Consider the following 18,637-nt stretch of genomic DNA (forward strand, 5'->3'; position numbering starts at 1 on the left):
CCTCGTCCTGGCTTGAAGAGTAATATGCAGAATGCAGTAAAACATTTTGATCGCTAATGACGGGTGACTGTAACAATTCAACAATGAAAATAATTTTTTTTCAATGTGATGATATTTATATTGTTTGTTTTTACTTAAAATACGTCTATATTATAGATTCCCACGGATCATGGTGTATTTCTATGAAAATCGGGCATTATGCAAATCCAATCAAATTCACAATAGGGTGACCGAAATATTTGCTGTAGAATTTAATTCACGAGTTCCTAATTGATCGGGTTTTATTTTGTTTAAAGATAGCTAGCGTATAATTCACTCTTTTGCGAAGAATACCTGTCTAATGCTACGTTACAACGTGCGAACTCCCTCAAGGGCGTGAGGTAAGGGGGGGTGCCTATTGAGGGCATAAGACAATTATCATGTAAAGTGAATTGATGCGAACTGATCATAAGGATTGGCAGGTAGAAAGAGAGTTTCTCAACTACTTTCTTTAGGTAATGAATCATTGTTTTGTCGCCACCGCGGATATTTTATTTAAATATCAAACCTATCAGAGTTGGACTATCTTTCACTCGCTTTCTTCGAATGTACTAACCTAACTCGGTCCTAGTGTGGGATTCTATTGTTACCCTCGGAGACAGAAAAAGAAACTCGGGAACATTGTGACTTTCTAAAAAGCCTTGGGCACACTTTGACAATCGTCCTCCTGCTCTAGAAATCTTTCAGGAGTCCCCGACATCAAAAATTCATACGCGAATTTCTCACATAAGACTGCCAGAAGTGGAATGATGGTTTGTAATTCGGGTCTAAGCCTCCTTTTCTCCCTTCTTGTCTCCTGGGGTCTCCATCCCATTACTCAAAATGTCCCTTCACACTTAGTTTTCTTCTGGTAGCCTTCTCTTTGTCCAAAACTCTGAGGATGTTCTCTGAACTTTTTCCATTTATATTTTCTCCCAAAGGTTCTCAAAAGCCTGCCACGCATTCTCAAGTGCACTCCAACTGTTAATGAATAACACTCATTGGATAATTGGGAGATAAGTGCAAGGAATTTCGTCTCCTATTGAAACGCACAAATAAAAAGGTCAGTGCTGTATTATAGGTTTAATTTTATTAAAACCTAATTTAAATTGTTTATACGAGCAAGAGCCATCTTCATTCAAGTTATAATAACTCCTAGTTGTTTTTAAAGCAAATTATTGAAACAAAATAGTTAAGGTTTATTTTACATCCCGACGTAATCTCTTCCAGTAGACTTACAAGTTTCTTACAATGTCGGCGCCATGATACCATGGCCGCCGAGAACGCTCCAGTAGAGTTCATGTTTGACCACAGTCAATTTCAGATGTATGAGTGACCTGGATTGAAAATTTGCGGCTATGGAATGCGATCTTCGCCGCTGGAAATAGCCAAAAATCGCAGAGTGAAATGGTGGAAGGGTCGGAAGTATGAGACGCCACTTAAAACCGAAACCTAAAGCTTTTTGTCACGGGTAAACGAGGCACGCGATGTGCTTTTAACGGATTAACCCTTATAATTATCAGTGTGAGATAACTACAGGGTTTTTTAAATCACCGTACGAGAATCTAAAGGTAACAAATATAGCTTGTTTTTCTTAAAGACAAAACGTAAAAGTCGACCTGTACCAGTTGGATCTCGAAATGTTTGTTTTTTTTAAAAAAAGCCTAATACCAGCTCATCCAAAATGAGAGAACAGCGGTCATCAACCGGTGGTCCATGGAGATTTTTCCGAGCAGTAAGCAACAATTATAACATTTATAATTTTGATACAATTAAACAAGTTTTGATAATTCAAAATGTGCCATCACTATTTCATAATAATAAAGTAAATCTTTAACAATTATTTCATAAATGTTTGGGGTTTTTTTTTAACTTTGATGTGGAGCATGGCTTTTTGCGGTGCGAAAACATGATCTTTGAGACAGAACGATAGACATGAATTGGAAGCTATTGTAATATGGGTGTGGAAAAGGGAAAACGTAAAATGGACGGAAATGAAAATAAACGAAGAAGTAATAGGCATAGTGGAAAGGATAAGGGGTTGCTAGGAGATGTCCAAAGGAGGCAAGGAAAGCGAACGTTGAGTATTTTGATAAGGCGAACGAATGATGAAGACTGTGATAGAGGGGAGTATAATAAGCAAGCGAAGGAGGGGTAGGAAAAAATAGACATGTTGGACAGAGGGAATGGGGAAAATATGTATTCAGAATTTAAGAAAATTATCACGTAGTGTGGCGTGCCAGGTTGTGTAAGATTAAGCGAGGCTTAGACATCTAACGGTACTCTGCCTGTACCCACACACAATCTAACATAAACGGTAGATTACCAATAATAATAGTTACCATAAACCATAGACACAGTAATCAACCCGAAGGTCGGTTTAGTAGGTGATGGTAGAGATCACCCAGTACTAAGCCCTATTCGGCGTGTGAAAATTCCCACATCAGGGTAGGGGGGCCAGTTCCTTTCCCTGTCCCGGTTATGGTTTCCCAGGAAGACCTGGTACCCGAAAAATCACTTTCGCTAATAATAATTACAATATGTGCTTTTTCAAAACTAAATGTACGTTATTGATCCACGATATTCAAAACTCTTGAGTTTAGTGATCTGTGATGTCCGATTTTTAAACAGGATATAATATTCATATATAAGGAATACGCACTCGTATTATCATCTAAATTAAACTATTGGCATGCCTGCCTCACGCGGATTATTAACTCGAGCACAATCGCTTTTTTGATTGCCTTACACCTCCATAGTCGAAGAATAAACTCCTAATTATATCAATAGGCAACGTGCGCAAGTTTAACCGATTAACCCAATCCCCAAGCCTGTGTGAAGGCAAGAAAAAAACCCGGATTCAACGGGGCGAAGGGAGCAGCCCACCAAGAAACCGCAAATTCTGCCGGAGGAAGTAACTCCGAGAAAGCGTCGATCACGGAGTGCATGAATTCGTAATGCAGACTGCACTGCCTCAGAGCTAGTTGCTGAGACTCTATGAGAATGGGTTTTCACTTCACCACTTTAATGCAATTAAAGAACCTCAACACTCATTCTAGAGTATGGACGAGAACTAAAATCAGAACAGACGAACCTACGTATTATTTATGGGCGCGCTACGTAAGACTACGTCTTAAAAGTGGTGAATCGTAGAGTATGCCATTCGAACTGACCAGCGTTGAAGCCCAAGATAAGCCTCTTACTTCTTATAAATGTGCAAATATCCAACTGTAAACTAACACAGTGAATAACAATTAGATATAGATGTAGACAGTGGGCAGAACTGCAATTGAGTACCATATTTAATCGCAAATTATCCCATGGAATATGAGTAACTCCTCCATTAATTTTTTTCAAGAATTAATTCAGAATATTATTAGTGCATGGGTTACGTCGAAATAAATGGTCATTGGGCACGTGGTCTAATGTAATTATTAATTAAATTCAGTTGAAAACTACATGGTATTATAGCACTTGCCTATTTCTTTGAACAGTCATACCAAGAGAAGAATTTTAAGAGAAATTTATAACTGCATAAATTTCGTGAAATAGAAACGTAATAAAACCTATACAACGTCTACTTTCCCGATACTGACTTGCAGCTAATGACCCTTGTGGATTGGCGCCCCAACTAGAATCCCACTCTTATACAACCGTTAATCCGCGCCGAGCGCAGCATTTAAGAAATTGAGGCTTCAAAAGAACAAGACTAGAGAAACTTCACTATGACGACACGTCATGATAAAATAAATGTACGCTTACAGCGATGACAGGCAATGAAATGGAATCAATGATTAGTTTTTTTATTCTTTACCTCTTCCATAAAAACCGCATTTCTTTCCTCTTTCCATGAAGCATTTATTTTTGCATACACTTGTCGGCTCGAAATCGTCATATTTGGTACAAAATGTTTGTTTTCTTCGTGTCCAAAATATTATTTTCATTTTTAACCAAGACTGGCATAGAATGTTATGTGAATGGTAGTATTGCGACGGCTTAAACGACAAGGAAAAAAACCCTTCACACAAATCTTCCGAGTTGGAAACGATCAAAGACGAAGAGTCAAGGGATAAAGGCGTTAAACAGTTGGATATTCTTTTATCCTATTTTACTAACTTTCTACACCTTATCTATCCCAAGACACTGAAGTTTTCTTGCCTCATTCAACATTCGATGACGAAAAAGATGATCATTTTGAGGAAAAAATTAATGTATTGTCGACCCAGGCGGTTTATATGGTGATACATTAAATAACCAACGAACCCAAAAAAGATCGAGGCAATAAATAAACTTCCTCCAATCGACAAAATGCTTTTTTTTGGTAAAACTTTATTTCATCTCTGCCAAATATTTGAAATTGTTTCAAATATAATTTAAAAGTAATATATGTACACACATCTATACCGTAAATGAAGGTGAACTCGAGCAATGAAAATTGGGCCAGCCTTAAGCAAATAAAAATGATCAATATAGACTTAATTTAAACATAACATCGTTTGCAATAATATACTGAAATGAATTTAGCTGAACCTGATACAAACTATAGTGATAAAGGACATTGAATATTCTAAAATCATTTTTTTAACCCGTGGTGCTTGATCACCAAGTAATTTGATAAGATAGCATTTGTGTGGTCACTTGCCCAATCATCGTAGTAATGTAACAAAATACTGTACGCTTATACAATTTGTCTAAATAAATAGCAACTCAAACTTTTAAAAGAGAGTGAATTTATCTTTACGGTCAGATATATTTTAATACGGGGATCGAGATGGTGCGGGGGCTAACGTACTGGCTTCCCACCCTGAGGGCGCGGGTTCAAATCCCGGCGGTGTTGAATATTTTTCAGAGGTATCTCGATCACTACTTGAGGTGCTTTGTGGAGGGCACTTTGAGTGTGTACGCCGTCCGTCGGATGGGACGTTAAACTGCGGACCCCTTGGCGCCTTTCGTTAAGAGCAGGCTAATACCGACGCCGGGTTTCTCTCCACCCTTCATCCTTTCCTGTCCATTCCCTATGGCGCAAATGACCTTAGCTGTCGGTCGCCTCCCCTAAAAACTACTAACTACTATATTTTAATACCTGCCTCATATTGAAATATTGACTAATGATGAAGGGCGTAGAAGACGAACTATGAAAATTTAGACATGATAGGGAAGGAGGAGTACTCGTTGAGGTGAAATTGAAGAAGACTGAAGAAGAGAATGGAACAGATATACTCCGAGGGGAAGTGGAACGTCGGACGCCATGACAGATGGGCGAAACCCACGATGATGTGCAGTCAGTTTCAACCAACGAATCAGACCTTGATGATATAACGATGACGATATACCGAGAGCTCACTATTACTGCTATTTTTCTCCTTAGAGTACTCCGCTCTCTAAGTGTCTACAAAAAATTATTACCCTAACGATCTATAAACTACACTATAGGATGAAATATCACAAGGCCGAACCATAGCACTCTTTGGTTGCACATAACCAAATGACCAAACACCTAAAGCATGGAAAATATTGTCCTAATTCACACGTGTTTGGAGAGGTGGTAGTCCAGTGGCTAGAGCGCTGTACTACCAACAGGAGAGCCTGGGTTTGATTTCCGGGGACGCCTCTGGGCAGCCACAGCTTCACCCAAGTTGTGTGATTTTTCGGGTACCACTTCTTCCTTGAAAAAAAAGGCGGCACAGGGAAAGGAGTTGGCTCACCTTATTGCCCTGCTAATGAGTGAATTTCACACGTCGTTGGGCTTAGTACTGGGTGACCTCAATTCTCACCTATCAAACCAACCTTCGGGTTGATAACTGTGATTTTAGGTTTTATTTACGTGTTGTCCTGGCCTGTCCTTGGGTATAACTTTTATATCTTCGCCAAGGTTCCCAAAATTATTATTTTAATTACCTGCAATTTATGCTATCAGAACATAAATATATTACAGAAACACTAGTTGAATTTTATGAGATTAAGTCCAAAGGAGTGTCAAGTTACAGACCTGATGCACAAAATTGAGTTAGGTTTGTAAGAATGCACGGCCACAATGTAGTTTTGGAATATACGGACAAAATGTGCATCAACTATATTTATTTTCAAGAACTTACGGAAATGCATTCAGAGGGTCATTTTCATAGGTGATAGTATTCTTTTATGCGGAAAAGCAATCTGGGCGTGAGAAAATTAACGCTGAATAGGATGGAATCGAGCGCTGCAGAAACCCGACTTTGAACTGAAGGACTAATGTGATGAAAAGGGAGCGAGAGGCCACACAATGACGCAATTACACTGCATAATTGCCACCTGCTAATTCGCACTATTCCATTTAGGACTCTTTTTCATTTTCTGCTAATTTACGGAAAACTGACTAAGCGATGTTTGAAATTAATTGGGGATAAGGCATGTTCTATCAAACACCAAATGTCAGTACCTAAGCAGCCAATTGGCATCAAGGATCTTGAATCGACGATCCCAATTGAAGAGAGCTATCGCGTGGGAAGCACGCTGTCATCAAAATAAACAAGGACATTCACCAAAAACTGTAAATCCCACGAAAAGTTCTCATTACGGTGTTTCGTCACACAGGAATCCAAATTTGTCAACTGTGTTGGATCTGATTGTAGCACAACATAAACCTTTCACGAATCTCCAAGGTTTTTTAAATTTTCAACACGAGGTTTCATTAGGTTGAGTCTGACCCCATTTCACTATTATCACATTTGGCGGTAATCCCCCGCTATAATTTTTCGTCGTCCATTGCTTTATTAAACTTCTTATAATGGTAGGAAGCCACGCGCTCTACTCCTTCAATAAAAAAGTGATGAAAAGATTATTAATTATTTGTTTTAATAATTTTAAGGTGGTGCGACAAAAGGATAGCTCCCCCCTCCCCCCCCCCCCAAGGAATGAGAGGGGATAGATTTTAGAAGAGCCAAATGATCCCAAACGAATTTCCGTGCACTCATCCTCTTCCACGTCTGTGGTAATTAGGCACCTTATTGGTGAATATGAACACAGTTTTAGAAACATAAACACTAACTACTTCTTGATGACCGTTTATGTGTTGGTTTGCTTAATTTTCGTCAACTTGCTTACTTTCCAGCGACAAAACTAAACTGGTTACGCGGCAAATACTTTCCAAGCAAATAACTGCCATATATTTGTGATTGCTTTGACGTTTATTTGAAAAGCGTCACCTTGTTAATCTAATATTTACAACATCATGCATAATTAAGTATCAATTTCTAGTTAAAAGCTGTCCATGATTCAAAACCAATAAAAATATAGAAGAGCATGACAAATAATGTTTTTCTATTATATTTATATATATATATTTATAGGCAAATATTGATATTTTAAAATTACTTCTTATAAATTCATCATTTTTTTGGATTTTCTTCGCAAATCTTTATTTTAAGTCTGGCAAACTTAATTCTCTTGGTCAGTGGATGGTTTCCTCTTTGCAGCGGCTTAATGTCCAGCCCAAACCTTCCCCCAGCATTATGGACCTGACATTTTTATCTTTCTATATTTTCCTGTATATGTTTCATATTTCAAGAATATTTATTACCACCCAGAAGAGAAGATAAAACGGGGTTTACAGTGGCGGGCAATTCATTTCTACATTGATTTTTTGTGTTTATTTATTCATGTTATATGCCTACATCACGAAAATAAATGCTAGTTGAATTTATTTAGCAAATTATAAATTAGCGTTTGCTCCTTTACAGAGAGACGGAAATTGACAAGACATTTTACGTTAAGATGTCAAGAAAAGGCTACAGAAAACGTATGTGATTTTGCATGGGTCGGAAACCTGGTCTCTATGGCAAGAGGAGAAGCATAGATTGGAAACTTGAGAATTGATGAGGACAGGAACAAATAAATAAAATGAATGGAAAGGAAAGCAAACGATGTTTTAGGAAGATTGGGTAGGGAGAAACGGTTGCTGGGAGAAATTGAAAGGAGGTAGAACAAGTGGATGCAGGATATAGTGAGAGGCAATGGGACGCCGAAAAGGGTTTCAGAGGGGGAGAAGGCAGATGGAGGAAAAGATATGTATTTTGGATGGAATGAATGGAGGTGGAGAATATGTAAAGCTAAAGAGTTATCGTATCATCAAGTATAAATTTTAGTAGACTAAGCTGATAATAATAAAAAATCATTGTTAATTAATGACAACGAACGATATACAATTAATTGAGCAAGGATGCAATATTGGCTTTTAACTTTAACTCTGTTCTTTTCAAAGCGAACCACTGCATTGGATGAGGAAGAAGAAGAGATCCTCGAGACCAAAAAATGATCAGCGACTTAACGAAAGCATGTGGGGGGTAAAAAAATGGCGTTCTATGTTTTTTCATGCAGTCGGTCCAGTCCCGGAGACTTACCGTTCACAACCCCAACCCTCAATTCATCGCTCCACTTGAATTGAGGCGGTCAAAGTTTACATTTTTCGCGATTTGGATACGAAGAAGAAATTTCGAACGGGACCCGGGATAGAGTAAAATGGTTGTGGGCGAGGGGGGACTGGAGGGAGGGCGACGAACGGGCCCCAAGCAGTCGCTGCTGCCTGAATGGGATGAGGGCAGAGGAGGACTCCCCCGGGAGGTCGATGACATCCACCGAGGAAGGCATAATCCTTTGACGAACGGGGATGGGAAAGGGGGAGAGAAAGCGGAAGGTGCGGAAGAGAGAGAAATAAAACTTGATTGGACAAGTGACGGTAGGGCAGTCACAGAGACGCATTCCACTTGGGATCGCGGATTACGCAGTTTATAAGGTGGACGGCCAGGTATTAAGGTACCCGATTCCCGCGTACTTAAATGCGAGCCGATCCTCCGGAACGATCGTTGTGCAATGAATGGGGCGCGGTTTCCTTCCCGTCGCTCACCGCGAACTGAAGCGTAACCGTCTCGCCCTCCGGACCCTGCGACGTAAGGTAGGGGTGACGTCACGTGATAATTTTCCCGAGTTGTCAAATTTCCGAAACATCTCGTTTACTCACGCATGCTGTCGAAAGCTATAAACCTTATACAAGTATCATACATGGCACATTATGAAAGTAATGCGCATGATTTTATTGTGACGTAACTATCAACGGTAGCGCGGAAAACCGGTCGGAAAATGTAATGGGGGATCTGCCCTTCCAACGCAGCCGGTCGCCAGTTTGCTCCGAGTAGTCTGAGCGGAAGGACATGCCTCCGCGTGAAGTGTGTTTTTTCGACTTTGCAACTCGGCGCGATGGAGCGCCCAGCCACACGTCCTTCATCGTTACCAACTTCCTGGCCCGGACCCCGGTGGTCTTCTAGCCCCCTTACCGTTCCAACTTGGCTCCGTGCGAATTTTTTATGTACCCGACTGAAGAGAGAGTTGAAAGGAAAACATTGGGAAACCGTTGACAATCCAAAAGTATGTTACAACGTTCCTGAGAAACATTCCCGTCGAGGAGTTTCAGTGTGCCTTCCAGACGTGGCAAACACGCCTCCACATTTGTATGGATGCAGGGGGGAAAGTATTTTGGAGAAAATTAAGCAGTTCTACAAGTAGTAGAAGAATTAGTTTTCAGGGAGGCGACCGACAGCGTAGGTCATTTGCGCCATTAGGGATGGATGGGAAAGGAAGGGTGGACCTGGCGTCGGTATTAGCCTACTCTTGTCGAAAGGCGCCAAGGGGTCCGCACTTAAACGTCCCATCCGACGGACGTCGTACTCACTCAAAGTGCTATCTCCACCAAGCACCTCAAGTAGGGATCGGGATACTAATAAAAATTATCTGCCGCCTCCTGTTTTCGAACCCGGCCCCCCTCGGGGGGCCTGTGCGTTAGCCACTGCAAAATCCCTTTCCCCATCAATTGAATCAATAAATTTATTTTTCCCAGAGAATGCGCATTAATTTTATAGTGGACCCTGTGTATATCTCAACTGTCTTCGAGCCCTTAAAGGATTTTCATGACGTGTGCACGAAAATCCTTCTACATCTGCCTAAATACCCCGATATTCACCGAAAGATCTGTGCCATGGAGTGCAAGCACCAGGTGGGAGGGGTAAGGGATAAGGGAAGACAAGGGAGAGTAAGGGAAAAGAGAAAAAGTATTCACTAAAAATAACTTCATAAAACGTGCAAGTTTTCACATATGCTGTAGGTGAACTTAGTTCAAAACAAGTCCCAATTTCACTCAATAAAAGAGTTCGTTGTTAAACGAAAAAGGAGGGAGTAAAAATGTACGGCGTCCGTTTCGTCACACTCATTTTGGAACGGTTTTAGAATATACCTACACTTTCTGGTAGCGGACGACTCCCAATAAAAATCTTTTGATTCCCAGGCAGCTCAGTATAGAAATACCAGAGATAAAAGCTCTAAATAGCGTACAGTATTAATAATGAACGGGGATACTGCTCGATACACATTACTATTCTTCTTCAATAAAATTATACCTCCCTTACGTACTTACCTCCCTTATAAGTATATCCATCAAATATTTACTAATTCATTCAAAATGACAATTTATAACTTGAGAAAATGTAAAAAAATATAAGTTTATATTTTCACTATTGAATTAAATTTCGGGTATGAGCACCGAGTTTCTTTCTAAGAAAGTGACACCAGCCGAAGAATCTTTCATTTCTCGTTAATTAAACCCTGTATTCACTTTATTTGATCCATTAAATTCGTGATAAAATTTATTATTTCCATCAATAAGCTCGCATTCTGCTCATTGTGGTAAATATAAACAGGAGGCAAAGAGAAACTTTGAAGAATAAATAACAGATTCAGATGAGGATTAGATATGAAGTATTTGATATCTTCGTCGAACATGGCGTTTCATTTCTTTACATTATAGTGCATGCAAAAAGATTCACTAATCTGAGCACCAATCACTCACGAGTTATCCAAACTTTCAATTACTTACTCGACATGTCAAAGACAAAAACTAGGATAAATTATTAGAGTTCACCAAAACTAATTTTTTTCATTTTCAATAATTAGTTTTAGTTCGATTCAAAAATAGGTCAGAAGCCCCCCGCCGCATGCTAGCCAACGTCACCGAACGAGAGTAGGTCATTAACATAAAATCAATATCGCAAAGGTAATCGAATTCAGGCCACTCTCCTGAACAGAAGAACATTAAGCGACCATTCAGGGAAAAGAATGATATATTTCGAATCTTCAGGAGGTGAACAGCAACCAGATAAAAGAAAATAGAATTCGCCCTAAGAATTTGTGTTCTAAATGCGATTACAATTTACACTAATGCCGATGTACTGAAAAGAGTGACTCGGTTCTTGATGTTCTGTTACTGAATCTGACTGTTCTCAGATCGATTAAGCTGCGTAAAAACAATTCGAATTATAAACTTCGTACTAACTAACGAAATCCCTACTTGAAGACTTCAAGCTATAACTTGAGGGGTAGCAAGTCTTGGAATTGAAACCAAACACTTCAGTCGAGTTAGACATTAACAACGCGAAAATTACGACTTGCGTGAGAGTAAAGCATTAAGTTTGCATAGAAAAAAAGGTCAATAAGCTATGAAAATACTATTTAGCTTGATCTCATGTCTACGGTGTGGACCTTTCAATACGTTTGTTCCCAGTGCGAAGACTACGAAGAATGCGAAGACGGTGAAATAGGCCGACAAGGTGATGGCCATTTTTTGGGATATTCACCGAATCATCTACATCGATTACTGATAAAAAGGACAACCGATAAATGGAGAGTTTTATACGTTGTTATTGTGGCGGTTGAACGAAGAAATCAAGAAAAATATATTCATTTAGAAATGAAAAAAATATTCTCATTTGGAAATGAAAAAAGTTTCAGAATAATTGACTCCTCGTATTCTGATGATCTCTTTCTTTTATTTTTACGGCATTTTACCAAATAATTTTTTTTTAATTTTCAACGTTTAAAAATGTTTTAAGTAAAATGCCGTACAAATAAGACGAAAGAGATCATCAGAGTACAAAGAGTAACTTATTCTTAAAATTTTGCGTCGTACTTGCCTCATTGGCAAATTCCTTGTTTTTGAGTGTCTGTCCGTCCCTTGTCTTGAACTGTCAGCTCCTTCTTTGAGAAAGGTGGCTTGACTACTGAAATTCGAAAACGTGTGAGATTCCTTTCTTTTTTGTGTTTATATGTTTTTGTTTTGTATATATATATATATATATATATATATATATATATATATATACATACATCAACACTCACACACACACATATAATATATACGGGGTCTGTTCAAGAAGTATCGCGACTTTCGTGTTTTTTCAAAAATTATTTATTTATTCATGAATATCTATTTTGTCCCCTTCTATGTAATTCCCATTAGATATTATACACTTCTACCAACGTTTTTTCCAATCCTCGAAGCACTTCAAAAAATCATTGTTTGTGATCTTGTTCAGATCCTCCTTCGATGCAGCCTTTACCTCGTCAATCGTAGCGTAGCTTCGTCCTTTCATGGGCCTCTTCAGTTTCGGTAACAAGAAAAAGTCACTGGGGCCAGGTTTGGGGAATACGGTGGCTGCGGCATCATTGGTGTGTTGTTTTTGGCCAAAATTTCGCGCACAAGCAACGATGTACGAGCAGGGGCAGTGTCATGGTGCAAAAGCCAATTTTCTTTCTTCCACAAATCCGGGCGTTTGTGACGGATTGCTTCGCGCAAATTGCGCATAACTTGCAGGTAATATTCCTTACTTACCGTTCTACCCTGTGATAAGAACTCATGATGCACCTCGCCCCTGCAATCGAAGAAAACTGTGAACAAAACTTTCACATTCGACCGAACTTGGCGTGGTTTTTTCGGTCTTGGCTCGTGCTGCAGCTTCCATTGAGATGATAGAGCTTCAGTTTCCACATCATAACCAAATTTGGGTCGTCGTGGACAGAGTCATTAGCAATGTTAATGCGTTGCTGTTTTTGGTCGAAATTGAGTAATTTTGGTTCGAATTCCTCGGCGACCCATGTCATGCCCAAATCATTGGTAAAAATAGAATGGCACGAGCCAATCGATATGTTTAGGCCCTCAGCAACTTCTCTAAACGGTGGTTCGACGATTGGCCAATACTATTTTCTTCACTTCATCTATGTTTTCGTCTGTCGTTGACGTGCTCGGGCGTCCGGTACGCTCTTCGTCCTTCATATCTTCTTGGCCCTCTGAGAACATTTTGTACCACCGATGAAAGTTGCTTCGGTCCAAGGTAGCTTCTCAATATGCCACAGTCCACATTCGGAATGCGTCGGCGCACTTAATTTCGTTTTTCACACAACATTTGATACAGATTCTTTGATCCATTTTTTGGAACAGGCAAAAATCCAAGACAAGCCGAAACACGCCCAAGCAAAACAGATGTCAACAATTAACTGAACGTTCAAAATGGCCGAACTTTGCGGCATAATTGAGAGACATAAGCACCAACATAACGCCACAAAAAGCTCAAAAATCAAATGTACGAAACCCGCGGAAATTCAAAGTTCACGATACCTTTTGGACAGGCCTCGTACACACACACATTTATATATGCATACACAAACAAGGAAATTGCCAATTCAGAGTATTAATGGACAAGTACGACGTATCTTGAATATTGCGTTACTTTCAGGGGAACCCCAGCCGACCCATCCTTTTGAATTCTCCTATGACGGCATATTGCGTGGATGCGGATGTATGAACCCTGAGGGCGCACAACACCGCACTTCTCCACAAGGATATCCGGCATCCAACGAGAAAAGACCGCGTGAGCGCTGGTGCTGCACGCGGCGAGGGATCCGGAAACTAAAAAGATAAACAAACAAGATGGTTCCCCCGTACGAAAACACAGGCCTCGCATCACCCTCGCGATCAATATACTGATTTCAACCCTTTGTACACACCACGCTCATCGGCGTAACGTTTCGCAACGACTAGGCCCTTGAATTATAAATCGCGCCGAGGTTTGCTTGACTGGAATATTTTTGTACGCCACACGATACACCCAGCGCCCAATTTAATCCGGGCCCAATGCCACGAGCGTCATGTAGCGCGCCAAAGGTAACGCGGAGAGAGTAATGCGGTGAAAGAAATCTGACCTTGGTCTTCCGTGCACCTGTGCGTACACTGTATGAGTCAATTAGACACACGCAGCTTCGAAGCAACATGAAAAATAAGCGAATCATCTGCAACCGTTTTTGTTGTCCCCACGATCGGAATCGGATCGGATTTTAGAATGTAATTTTATATTTCAATTGCCGTCACATTTTCATTGCTCCTGTCTTCCACATGCTTAAAAATGTGCGATGAAACATATTATATATGTGCGTTATATACAAATTATATATGTGCGTTATATACAAATTATATATGTGCGTGTTTATATATATATATATATATATATATATATATATATATATATATATATATATATATATATATATATATATATATATAAGATCCTTAAGTAACGATTTATAATGAGGGATAAATATATAGTTTTCTGTAATTCTAAGGCCGATAAACTTGGGTTTGATTTCAATACCAAGTATATGTACTTACGGCATCAATACACGCTTATTAACAATAATTAACAATACGTTCAAAGATAAATTATTAAAAATACAACACCACGAAGTATAAAAAAGTTTCAAAATATCGATAGTGTCATGCGATTCCACTTTGTGGAAACTTTTTCACTTCGGAGGAAACGTGGTAGCCGATTTGGGATAGGAATTCAAGGCGGGGTAGAAATTCCCATCTTATTCCTGAATTAATCATCTGCTACAAAACGTCTCAAACTTCAGCCGCGCAGAGAACTGAAAACGATTCGCGGTTCAAAAAAACAATAATGATCAACCAACTATGAGAGATCGTCGCGTTTCATATTTCTGTCGAGGGCCTTAATGCAGTCCAGGAGCCCAACCGGACTGGGTCAGCAAAAAACAAAATGAAAAATCAATACTGAAATTCACGATGAGGTAATCTTTTATGACTAGTGGTGAGCAATAGTTCCCATTGAGCTGAAAAATCCACGAGGAAAAAGTCAACGAAATCCTTAGTACCAGTACCATATTACGTGTTAGTACTGTAATGTGTAGCTTTGTTGATATTAAAATATTTATCAGCAGTTATCCCAACACATAAATGTTTCCAAAGGGATCGAGATGCGACAAACGTCACTTGATTAATGGCTGGAGTAATTTAAACCAATTCGAAGGTGAACCTTTCCAATAATATGTGCCAAACATATGACGCCAAGTCTCCATCGAGAGACTGGGTCTTTCTACCAAGTCTACCTACCTACTCTCGTAGAACATCACTGGACTGCCAAAATACACACACATTTGTCAAGTTGATTCTAATGTTAGTGTAATGTGATAACTGCATCCCACATATTGCTGAAAAATCTTTCCCTTTTTTTCTACTATAATTACACGTTTAAAATAATCCATTTTTTCCCAAACCAAGCATTTGTCTTTGGTGAGTCATTTAGACTTTAAAGAGAGTCTTGTTCACTTTCTACAAGTTGGAGGAAATGAACATAGGCCCACTGCATTCTTTAATAATACACAATGCCCGTGGCTGGGCAAGGTGGAACTCCATGGAGGTCAATAGAGGCATGTTTTCCATAGGTTAGCGTCAACTGACCTACATGATAGCTATTATTGTTCCGTAAGACGCGATAGGGAGGAGGCATAATTTTTCAGATATATATGCTGTATACAATATATCTGCCAGGCTTCGTTTCACGCAACTGTACTATACATGGAGGAGGAATATTATCATAAAGAAAAAGCAATAATAAGAAGATACCGAGTTTTTAAACCCTCCTGAATAATACTGTGGCCAAAGTACTGTAGCAACACGCACGTAGAAGATTTCAATCTAAAAATCATTCGCCTTGGCCGGGATCCCGGTCTAGGCGAATGATTTTTACCCTCTGAAATTGTTGCATTGAAATTCATATTAGCGGATGACTCCGTCAAAAGTTACTGCTGCTACATCTCCCGCAGTTTCTTGGAACCGAGAAGATTACTCGGCCATAATAAATTTATTAAGATCGTCTTTATAATGAAATATTTTGAATTCAAGAAAGCATTCACGGTTTCACACAATCAATTGATGTTTTTTAAAAAGAATTGGACGGAAATTTTGAGGATGAGTGAATTTAGTCAGGTCACGGCAAATTCCGTATCTCATTTTTTATAAGTACGATGGTTACCAGGTTTTAAGAAGGTTAACAGGTAAATCAAAATTGACCTCTCCCCAGAGAGTGCCATATAATTCTAAAGAGGTGTACTCGCCTATTTTGGCGAGACTGGCGCAGAAGATCCACAGGCCGATGATGAAAGGTGTTTCCACCCTGGCGAACTCCACGGAGGCCACAGGATACCTCTTCACCTTAGACGGATCCTTCCCGGACGCATGCTCGCCGTATCCCGAAGACGAGTCTTCGGTCGAGCCGGCGGTCGCCATGGTCGATGCCGACAACGGGTCCGCCGCGTAGGCGGACACGGGAGCCGACGGGGACGCGACCGGCGAGGTGACGATCAACGGCGATGAGTCGGAATCCACCCCCACAGCCATGAACATCACGAGGATGAGGGGCAGGAGATAGGTCGGTGGCAGCCCTCCACGACCCCGTGGTGACCTAAGTCGAGATCGACTCCGTCTATCGGACGACTCCATCGCGGTGCGACCTATTGGTTGGGTGCGGTGAATAATTAAAAAATTGCGATTTGGTTTTGCTTCAGGATTCAACTAAGCGACGACGCCCGGACCACTAAGTCTCGACATAGTCTGCGCAACCACAACGGCCTCTGGTGGACACGAGACCCTTCTTATGACAGGGGACCGAAGTAACCATTGTGAGTTTCACAACGCGCTTATTTTTTAATTGAAAAAAAAAGGTTGCAAGCGATTGGCAAATAATAAAACTAACTCCCTCCTAAGTTAAACAATGATCAGTGTAGAGTTCAGCTCGAAAATGTCACCTGGTCTAACAGAATAAACACCAGAAGCACGCGAAAATAACCTCAAATGATTCTTGTGGTAATAAAATAACAATATTATATTTTTGCTTGCTTAAGGTAGCTTAAGTGCCAATAAAATATTATCAAGTTTCCCCTCAAAGAAGACGCTCCCGCATATTTTCTTTGAAATTATAGAGGGAGAAATCAAATAGACGTGTGCATCATCACCATAACATCAAATAAAGCACAGCACGGGTTCAAAACACAAAATTCCACCTCAGTTGATTCAACACAAACGCACACACTAGGGCTCTTGGGAAGCCAAATTCTTCAAAGCAGCGGGCGAAATTCACATCTGAGGAAGGGGTGGATTGAAGACTGAAAAGCTGTTTGGGGACGGAGACTATTTCCCCTCGTAAATTTATTGAAAGAATAAACTCGAGGTTCAATAGGAAATCAAAACGCAAAAAATTATTCTGTAAGCCGGCATGGAGTAAATTTTAAAAAGTCATCACTAAGTGCGGCTGAAGTACGGATCCTTGGAGGAAACTTTGGTCGCGCATTTGAGTGACCTCTTCAGCGACGCGGGGGGAAATGCGACCTGCTGTGGGTGTCTGCGATACCTGTACGTGGAACGTCGAAGAATCATCATCGTCGTCGTCACACAGAAGAGCTTCCTCAAGACTCGGAAATGACTTGCTCGCGGCTTAACTCGACGTCAACGCCGGTTAGAAAGGCGTGCCTATTCTCTCGCAGATCAGGAGCCCCCGATGCCGCGAGGTTAAATTTCCTCAGAGGGGGTGATGGGCAATGGCGAATGGAGAGCAGTGTGAGTATCGTGTTTGTAAACCAGCTGAGCGCGGGCGGGGGGTGGGAGACGAGAGGTTGTGCCTCCACCGTACTGCACTGCTCGATCCCCTTAGCCCTGCCGGGACCGGTCGATACGCGGGGCCCACTAGCCGCGTTCAACCCGCCATGGCCCGCCCGAGGAAAATCAAACCCGATTCCTCCACCTCCTCGTTCAAGATCGCCCGCCCCCGGCCTCGTCCTCTGGACTAAACACGAAACCACCACCGAAAAACAGGGAAAGGGTTGCTGTCCGCTCCTTCTGGAGGGAGCACTTCGGAGGACCCTTTAGCTGTTGGTCAACGAATGGGTGCGATGAGTGAGTTCAACCAAGCAGCATCGGAGGGAACCGTGGTAGGTTGGTCGAACGGAAGAGCAGCAGCAACTGGTGATGGTGGTGCTGCTGATAGTATCCTCCAATCGCCTCGAACATAAATGCTCTTGTCGTGCGCTAGGATATGAAGCAAGGTGAGAATCAGTTTCACATTTTACAACGCCCGTGGCCGGGACGTCTTTCACCCCGAGGAGGTCTGTTATGAACTGAGTCGTGGAGGCAAGAGAGGGAGAGAAAGAGAGGGAAGGAGAGAGGTGCGTGAGCCCGCCTCCAGAGAGCCGGCCAAGACAGCTCAGTCAGCTGATCACCAGCCCGCGACCTATCGGAAGCCGGCGAAACTTTCACCCTCCCCGCCTCTCCCTACTGCCCTTTCCCATAACTCGCTCCGTTCCAAAACCCTTCTCCGCCTCTCCCTCCAGGAATCCCCCCTACTCTCCACACCCCTTCCTTCTCCGACCCGCGAACGTCGTAATGCTCCTCCCCTCCAGGTTGATTCCCATCGTG

At 41.1% G+C, this 18,637-nt stretch overlaps 1 protein-coding gene across 9 annotated transcripts in view; it reads right to left on the reverse strand.

Moving 5' to 3' along the window:
* The window catches only part of LOC139696671 (sodium/hydrogen exchanger 3-like), a 575,082-nt gene extending 556,738 nt beyond the window's left edge, over window positions 1–18,344 (reverse strand). For all 9 annotated transcript variants that reach the window (XM_071595493.1, XM_071595487.1, XM_071595490.1 and 6 more), the window contains exon 1: window positions 16,285–18,344. In XM_071595493.1, coding sequence (XP_071451594.1) covers window positions 16,285–16,669 — 385 coding nt within the window. In that variant the 5' untranslated portion in view covers window positions 16,670–18,344. The remainder of the gene's footprint in view (window positions 1–16,284) is intronic.
* Between the last annotated feature and the right edge of the window lie 293 nt (window positions 18,345–18,637).

This window comes from Hetaerina americana, unplaced genomic scaffold, assembly GCF_022747635.1.
Source record: "Hetaerina americana unplaced genomic scaffold, ioHetAmer1.1.p SCAF_7, whole genome shotgun sequence".
In the NCBI taxonomy this organism is placed as follows: Eukaryota; Metazoa; Arthropoda; class Insecta; order Odonata; family Calopterygidae; genus Hetaerina; species Hetaerina americana.